This window comes from Salvelinus fontinalis, chromosome 30 (assembly GCF_029448725.1).
Source record: "Salvelinus fontinalis isolate EN_2023a chromosome 30, ASM2944872v1, whole genome shotgun sequence".
NCBI lineage: Eukaryota > Metazoa > Chordata > Actinopteri > Salmoniformes > Salmonidae > Salvelinus > Salvelinus fontinalis.
In genome coordinates, this window is record NC_074694.1 from 16,531,485 (window position 1) to 16,539,620 (window position 8,136).

The 8,136-nt window shown below is 55.4% G+C and overlaps 1 protein-coding gene across 2 annotated transcripts in view; it reads left to right on the forward strand.

Moving 5' to 3' along the window:
* The window catches only part of LOC129828726 (slit homolog 1 protein-like), a 193,016-nt gene that overhangs the window by 158,302 nt on the left and 26,578 nt on the right, over positions 1-8,136 (forward strand). For both annotated transcript variants that reach the window (XM_055889887.1, XM_055889888.1), the window contains 2 exons: positions 5-137; positions 7,949-8,017. In XM_055889887.1, coding sequence (XP_055745862.1) covers positions 5-137; positions 7,949-8,017 — 202 coding nt within the window. The remainder of the gene's footprint in view (positions 1-4; positions 138-7,948; positions 8,018-8,136) is intronic.

Consider the following 8,136-nt stretch of genomic DNA (forward strand, 5'->3'; position numbering starts at 1 on the left):
CCAGGAGTGGAGGAGATGAGCTGTGTGCCCAGGCCTCAGTGTCCCAGTGTGTGTACATGTCTGGAGTCTGTGGTACGCTGCAGTAACAAACACCTCCGTGCGCTGCCCAAAGGCATCCCCAGAAACGTCACTGAATTGTGAGTTCCTCCTCAGTACATCAAATTTTTCAATAACAAGAATGTTTTATGATACAATCAGGTGGAATTTTATGGACATGAGCAGATTGTAGCAATGGAGTCAAGACAGAAGAAAGATGGAGAGAGAGAGAGAAAGAGAGAGAGAGAGAGAGAGAGAGAATAAATAAACGTTATAGTTCTTCTCTCAGACATTCCTCTCTACTCCCAGAGGCCTCCAGGCCTAATACTGATGTCACTCCAACTACGATGGCCAAGGACTGTGTGTGTGTGTGTGTGTGTGTGTGTGTGTGTGTGTGTGTGTGTGTGTGTGTGTGTGTGTGTGTGTGTGTGTGTGTGTGTGTGTGTGTGTGTGTGTGTGTGTGTGTGTGTGTGTGTGTGTGTGTGTGTGTGTGTGTGTGTGTGTGTGTGTGTGTGTGTGAGTGAACGAGAGAGAGAGATCCGCAGCAGGAAGAGACCATTTTAATGAGCAGGTTTTGTTGGGAAAGGTCTGGAGATAGATAGAGAGGGGTGGGGGGAGAGAGGGGAGGGAAGGGAGAGTTCGAAAGAGAGGGGTGTATGAGGGGAGGGAGGGGAGGGAAACGGGAGATAGATAGAGAGGGGTGGGGGGAGAGAGGGGAGGGAAGGGAAGGGGGAGATAGATAGAGAGGGGTGTGTGAGGGGAGGGAGGGGAGGGAAACGGGAGATAGATAGAGAGGGGTGGGGGGAGAGAGGGGAGGGAAGGGAAGGGGGAGATAGATAGAGAGCGGTGTATGAGGGAGGGGAGGGAAACGGGAGATAGATAGAGAGGGGTGGGGGGAGAGAGGGGAGGGAAGGGAAGGGGGAGATAGATAGAGAGGGGTGTGTGAGGGGAGGGAGGGGAGGGAAGGGGGAGATAGATAGAGAGGGGTGTGTGAGGGGAGGGAGGGGAGGGAAACGGGAGATAGAGAGGGGTGGGGGGAGAGAGGGGAGGGAAGGGGGAGATAGATAGAGAGGGGTGTGTGAGGGGAGGGAGGGGAGGGAAACGGGAGATAGATAGAGAGGGGTGGGGGGAGAGAGGGGAGGGAAGGGAAGGGGGAGATAGATAGAGAGGGGTGTGTGAGGGGAGGCAGGGGAGGGAAACGGGAGATAGATAGAGAGGGTGGGGGGAGAGAGGGGAGGGAGGGGAGGGAAGGGGGAGATAGATAGAGAGGAGTGGGGGAAGAGAGGGGAGGGGAGGGAATGGGGTGAAAGATAGAGAGGGGTGGGGGGTAGGGAGGGGAAGGAAGGGAAGGGGGTGATAGATAGAGAGGGGTAGGGGGAGATAGATACAGAGGGGTGGGGGGGGTAGGGGGGAAGGGGGTGATAGATAGAGAGGGGTGGGGAGGGAGGGAAGGGGGTGATAGATAGAGAGGGGTGGGGGAGGGAGGGAGATAGATCGAGAGGCGTGAAGGGATTGAAGGGGAGATAGATAGAGAGAGGTGTGCAGGGAGGGAGGGAGGGAGATAGATAGATAGAGAGGGGTGTGCGGGGAGGGAGGGGAGGGAGGGAGGGGTAAAGGGAGGGAAGGTGGAGATAGAGAGAGGTGTGCAGGGAGGGAGGGGAGGGAGGGAGGGAGATAGAGAGGGGTGGGGGGAGGTAGATAGAGAGAGAGGGGTAAGGGGAGAGAAGGGGGAGATAGATAGAGATGAGTGGGGGGAAGGGGGAGATAGATAGAGAGGGTGTGGGGGGAGGGAAGGGGGAGATAGATAGATGGGGGTGGGGGAGGGAGATAGAGAGGGGGAGGGAGATAGATAGAGAGGGTGGGGGGAGGGATATGGAGGGAGATAGATAGAGAGGGGTGGGGGGAGGAAGATGGAGGGAGATAGATAGAGAGGGGTGGGGGGAGGAAGATGGAGGGAGATAGATAGAGAGGGGTGGAGATAGATAGAGAGGGGTGGGGGGAGGAAGATGGAGGGAGATAGATAGAGAGGGGTGGGGGGAGGGAGATAGATAGAGAGGGGTGGTGTGGAGGGAGATGGAGGGAGATAGATAGAGAGGGGTGGGGGGAGGGAGATAGACAGGGGTGGTGTGGAGGGAGATAGATAGAGAGGGGTGGTGTGGAGGGAGATAGATAGAGAGGGGTGGGGGGAGGGAGATAGATAGAGAGGGGTGGAGATAGATAGAGAGGGGTGGAGATAGATAGAGAGGGGAGGGGGGAGATAAATAGAGAGGGGTGGAGATAGATAGATAAGGGTGGGGGGAGGAAGATGGAGGGAGATAGATAGAGAGGGGTGGAGATAGATAGATAGGGGTGGGGGGAGGGAGATAGATAGAGAGGGTGGGGGGAGGGATATGGAGGGAGATAGATAGAGAGGGGTGGAGATAGATATAGAGGTGGTGGGAGATAGATAGAGAGGGGTGGGGGGAGGGAGATAGATAGAGAGGGGTGGAGGGAGATAGATAGAGGGGTGGGGAGAGGGAGATGCAGGGAGATAGATAGAGAGGGGTGGGGGGAGGGAGATAGATAGAGACGGGTGGAGGGAGATAGATAGAGAGGGTGGGGGGAGGGATATGGAGGGAGATAGATAGAGAGGGGTGGAGATAGATATAGAGGGGAAGGGGTGATAGATAGAGAGGGGTGGTGTGGAGGGAGATAGATAGAGAGGGGTGGAGATAGATAGAGAGGGGTGGGGGGAGGAAGATGGAGGGAGATAGATAGAGAGGGGTGGGGGGAGATAGATAGATAGGGGTGGGGGAAGAGAAATAGATAGAGAGGGGTGGGGGGAGGGAGATAGAGAGGGGGAGGGAGATAGATAGAGAGGGTGGGGGGAGGGAGATGGAGGGAGGGAGATAGATAGAGAGGGGTGGAGATAGATATAGAGGGGAGGGGGAGATAGATAGAGAGGGGTGGTGTGGAGGGAGATAGATAGAGAGGGGTGGAGATAGATAGAGAGGGGTGGGGGGAGGAAGATGGAGGGAGATAGATAGAGAGGGGTGGGGGGAGATAGATAGATAGATAGGGGTGGGGGGAGGGAGATAGATAGAGAGGGGTGGTGTGGAGGGAGATAGATAGAGAGGGGTGGGGGGGTAGATAGATAGAGAGGGGTGGGGGGATAGATAGATAGAGAGGGGTGGGGGGAGGGAGATAGACAGGGGTGGTGTGGAGGGAGATAGATAGAGAGGGGTGGTGTGGTGTGGAGGGAGATAGATAGAGAGGGGTGGGGGGAGGGAGATAGATAGAGAGTGGTGGAGATAGATAGAGAGGGGAGGGGGGAGATAAATAGAGAGGGGTGGAGATAGATAGATAAGGGTGGGGGGAGGAAGATGGAGGGAGATAGATAGAGAGGGGTGGAGATAGATAGATAGGGGTGGGCGGAGTGAGATAGAGAGGGGGAGGGAGATAGATAGAGTGGGTGGGGGGAGGGATATGGAGGGAGATAGATAGAGAGGGGTGGAGATAGATATAGAGGTGGTGGGAGATAGATAGAGAGGGGTGGTGTGGAGGGAGATGGAGGGAGATAGATAGAGAGGGGTGGGGGGATAGATAGAGAGGGGTGGGGGGAGGGAGATAGACAGGGGTGGTGTGGAGGGAGATAGATAGAGAGGGGTGGGGGGAGATAGATAGATGGGGGTGGGGGGAGGGAGATAGATAGAGAGGGGTGGAGATAGATAGAGAGGGGTGGAGATAGATAGAGAGGGGAGGGGGGAGATAAATAGAGAGGGGTGGAGATAGATAGATAAGGGTGGGGGGAGGAAGATGGAGGGAGATAGATAGAGAGGGGTGGAGATAGATAGATAGGGGTGGGGGGAGGGAGATAGAGAGGGGGAGGGAGATAGATAGAGAGGGTGGGGGGAGGGATATGGAGGGAGATAGATAGAGAGGGGTGGTGTGGAGGGAGATGGAGGGAGATAGATAGAGAGGGGTGGGGGGATAGATAGAGAGGGGTGGGGGGAGGGAGATAGACAGGGATGGTGTGGAGGGAGATAGATAGAGAGGGGTGGGGGGAGATAGATAGATGGGGGTGGGGGGAGGGAGATAGAGAGGGGGAGGGAGATAGATAGAGAGGGTGGGGGGAGGGATATGGAGGGAGATAGATAGAGAGGGGTGGGGGGAGGAAGATGGAGGGAGATAGATAGAGAGGGGTGGAGATAGATAGAGAGGGGTGGGGGGAGGAAGATGGAGGGAGATAGATAGAGAGGGGTGGGGGGAGGGAGATAGATAGAGAGGGGTGGTGTGGAGGGAGATGGAGGGAGATAGATAGAGAGGGGTGGGGGGATAGATAGATAGAGAGGGGTGGGGGGAGGGAGATAGACAGGGGTGGTGTGGAGGGAGATAGATAGAGAGGGGTGGTGTGGAGGGAGATAGATAGAGAGGGGTGGGGGGAGGGAGATAGATAGAGAGGGGTGGAGATAGATAGAGAGGGGTGGAGATAGATAGAGAGGGGAGGGGGGAGATAAATAGAGAGGGGTGGAGATAGATAGATAAGGGTGGGGGGAGGAAGATGGAGGGAGATAGATAGAGAGGGGTGGAGATAGATAGATAGGGGTGGGGGGAGGGAGATAGATAGAGAGGGTGGGGGGAGGGATATGGAGGGAGATAGATAGAGAGGGGTGGAGATAGATATAGAGGTGGTGGGAGATAGATAGAGAGGGGTGGGGGGAGGGAGATAGATAGAGAGGGGTGGAGGGAGATAGATAGAGGGGTGGGGAGAGGGAGATGCAGGGAGATAGATAGAGAGGGGTGGGGGGAGGGAGATAGATAGAGAGGGGTGGAGGGAGATAGATAGAGAGGGTGGGGGGAGGGATATGGAGGGAGATAGATAGAGAGGGGTGGAGATAGATATAGAGGGGAAGGGGTGATAGATAGAGAGGGGTGGTGTGGAGGGAGATAGATAGAGAGGGGTGGAGATAGATAGAGAGGGGTGGGGGGAGGAAGATGGAGGGAGATAGATAGAGAGGGGTGGGGGGAGATAGATAGATAGGGGTGGGGGAAGAGAAATAGATAGAGAGGGGTGGGGGGAGGGAGATAGAGAGGGGGAGGGAGATAGAGAGGGTGGGGGGAGGGAGATGGAGGGAGGGAGATAGATAGAGAGGGGTGGAGATAGATATAGAGGGGAGGGGGAGATAGATAGAGAGGGGTGGTGTGGAGGGAGATAGATAGAGAGGGGTGGAGATAGATAGAGAGGGGTGGGGGGAGGAAGATGGAGGGAGATAGATAGAGAGGGGTGGGGGGAGATAGATAGATAGATAGATAGGGGTGGGGGGAGGGAGATAGATAGAGAGGGGTGGTGTGGAGGGAGATAGATAGAGAGGGGTGGGGGGATAGATAGATAGAGAGGGGTGGGGGGATAGATAGATAGAGAGGGGTGGGGGGAGGGAGATAGACAGGGGTGGTGTGGAGGGAGATAGATAGAGAGGGGTGGTGTGGAGGGAGATAGATAGAGAGGGGTGGGGGGAGGGAGATAGATAGAGAGTGGTGGAGATAGATAGAGAGGGGAGGGGGGAGATAAATAGAGAGGGGTGGAGATAGATAGATAAGGGTGGGGGGAGGAAGATGGAGGGAGATAGATAGAGAGGGGTGGAGATAGATAGATAGGGGTGGGGGGAGGGAGATAGAGAGGGGGAGGGAGATAGATAGAGTGGGTGGGGGGAGGGATATGGAGGGAGATAGATAGATAGAGAGGGGTGGAGATAGATATAGAGGTGGTGGGAGATAGATAGAGAGGGGTGGTGTGGAGGGAGATGGAGGGAGATAGATAGAGAGGGGTGGGGGGATAGATAGAGAGGGGTGGGGGGAGGGAGATAGACAGGGGTGGTGTGGAGGGAGATAGATAGAGAGGGGTGGGGGGAGATAGATAGATGGGGGTGGGGGAGGGAGATAGAGAGGGGGAGGGAGATAGATAGAGAGGGTGGGGGGAGGGATATGGAGGGAGATAGATAGAGAGGGGTGGGGGGAGGAAGATGGAGGGAGATAGATAGAGAGGGGTGGAGATAGATAGAGAGGGGTGGGGGGAGGAAGATGGAGGGAGATAGATAGAGAGGGGTGGGGGGAGATAGATAGGTAGGGGTGGGGGGAGGGAGATAGATAGACAGGGGTGGTGTGGAGGGAGATAGATAGAGAGGGGTGGTGTGGAGCGAGATAGATAGAGAGGGGTGGGGGGAGGGAGATAGATAGAGAGGGGTGGAGATAGATAGAGAGGGGTGGAGATAGATAGAGAGGGGAGGGGGGAGATAAATAGAGAGGGGTGGAGATAGATAGATAAGGGTGGGGGGAGGAAGATGGAGGGAGATAGATAGAGAGGGGTGGAGATAGATAGATAGGGGTGGGGGGAGGGAGATAGAGAGGGGGAGGGAGATAGATAGAGAGGGTGGGGGGAGGGATATGGAGGGAGATAGATAGAGAGGGGTGGAGATAGATATAGAGGTGGTGGGAGATAGATAGAGAGGGGTGGGGGGAGGGAGATAGATAGAGAGGGGTGGAGGGAGATAGATAGAGGGGTGAGGAGAGGGAGATGCAGGGAGATAGATAGAGAGGGGTGGGGGGAGGGAGATAGATAGAGAGGGGTGGAGGGAGATAGATAGAGAGGGTGGGGGGAGGGATATGGAGGGAGATAGATAGAGAGGGGTGGAGATAGATATAGAGGGGAAGGGGATGATAGATAGAGAGGGGTGGTGTGGAGGGAGATAGATAGAGAGGGGTGGAGATAGATAGAGAGGGGTGGGGGGAGGAAGATGGAGGGAGATAGATAGAGAGGGGTGGGGGGAGATAGATAGATAGGGGTGGGGGAAGAGAAATAGATAGAGAGGGGTGGGGGGAGGGAGATAGAGAGGGGGAGGGAGATAGATAGAGAGGGTGGGGGGAGGGAGATGGAGGGAGATAGATAGAGAGGGGTGGAGATAGATATAGAGGGGAGGGGGAGATAGATAGAGAGGGGTGGTGTGGAGGGAGATAGATAGAGAGGGGTGGAGATAGATAGAGAGGGGTGGGGGGAGGAAGATGGAGGGAGATAGATAGAGAGGGGTGGGGGGAGATAGATAGATAGGGGTGGGGGGAGGGAGATAGATAGAGAGGGGTGGTGTGGAGGGAGATAGATAGAGAGGGGTGGGGGGATAGATAGATAGAGAGGGGTGGGGGGATAGATAGATAGAGAGGGGTGGGGGGAGGGAGATAGACAGGGGTGGTGTGGAGGGAGATAGATAGAGAGGGGTGGTGTGGAGGGAGATAGATAGAGAGGGGTGGGGGGAGGGAGATAGATAGAGAGTGGTGGAGATAGATAGAGAGGGGAGGGGGGAGATAAATAGAGAGGGGTGGAGATAGATAGATAAGGGTGGGGGGAGGAAGATGGAGGGAGATAGATAGAGAGGGGTGGAGATAGATAGATAGGGGTGGGGGGAGGGAGATAGAGAGGGGGAGGGAGATAGATAGAGTGGGTGGGGGGAGGGATATGGAGGGAGATAGATAGAGAGGGGTGGAGATAGATATAGAGGTGGTGGGAGATAGATAGAGAGGGGTGGGGGGAGGGAGATAGATAGAGAGGGGTGGTGTGGAGGGAGATAGATAGAGAGGGGTGGGGAGAGGGAGATGCAGGGAGATAGATAGAGAGGGGTGGGGGGAGGGAGATAGATAGAGAGGGGTGGAGGGAGATAGATAGAGAGGGGTGGGGAGAGGGAGATGCAGGGAGATAGATAGAGAGGGGTGGGGGGGGTAGAGAGGGGTGGGGCGGGGAGTGGTGGGACAGTGCTACTATCTGACAGGGGGTTGTTAGGGTTAGTGGTCTGGCCTTCTCTCTGTGTGGCTTTAGAAAGACCTGGGCTCTGAATGCTGCCATTTCACACAAGTTTTAAACTCTGAATATCTGTCTGTCTCTCCACAGGTATCTAGATGGGAACCAGTTCGGCATGGTGCCAAATGAGCTTTCTACCTTTAAATACCTCCAGTTAGTGTGAGTGTGTTTACCTGGCCAACCGGGATGTTTACCTGGTGTTATTTGGCAGTGTGTTCAGTGTCCAATCAAAAACATGATTGGAGTAACATGTTACATGTTACTCTAAAAAACCAGTG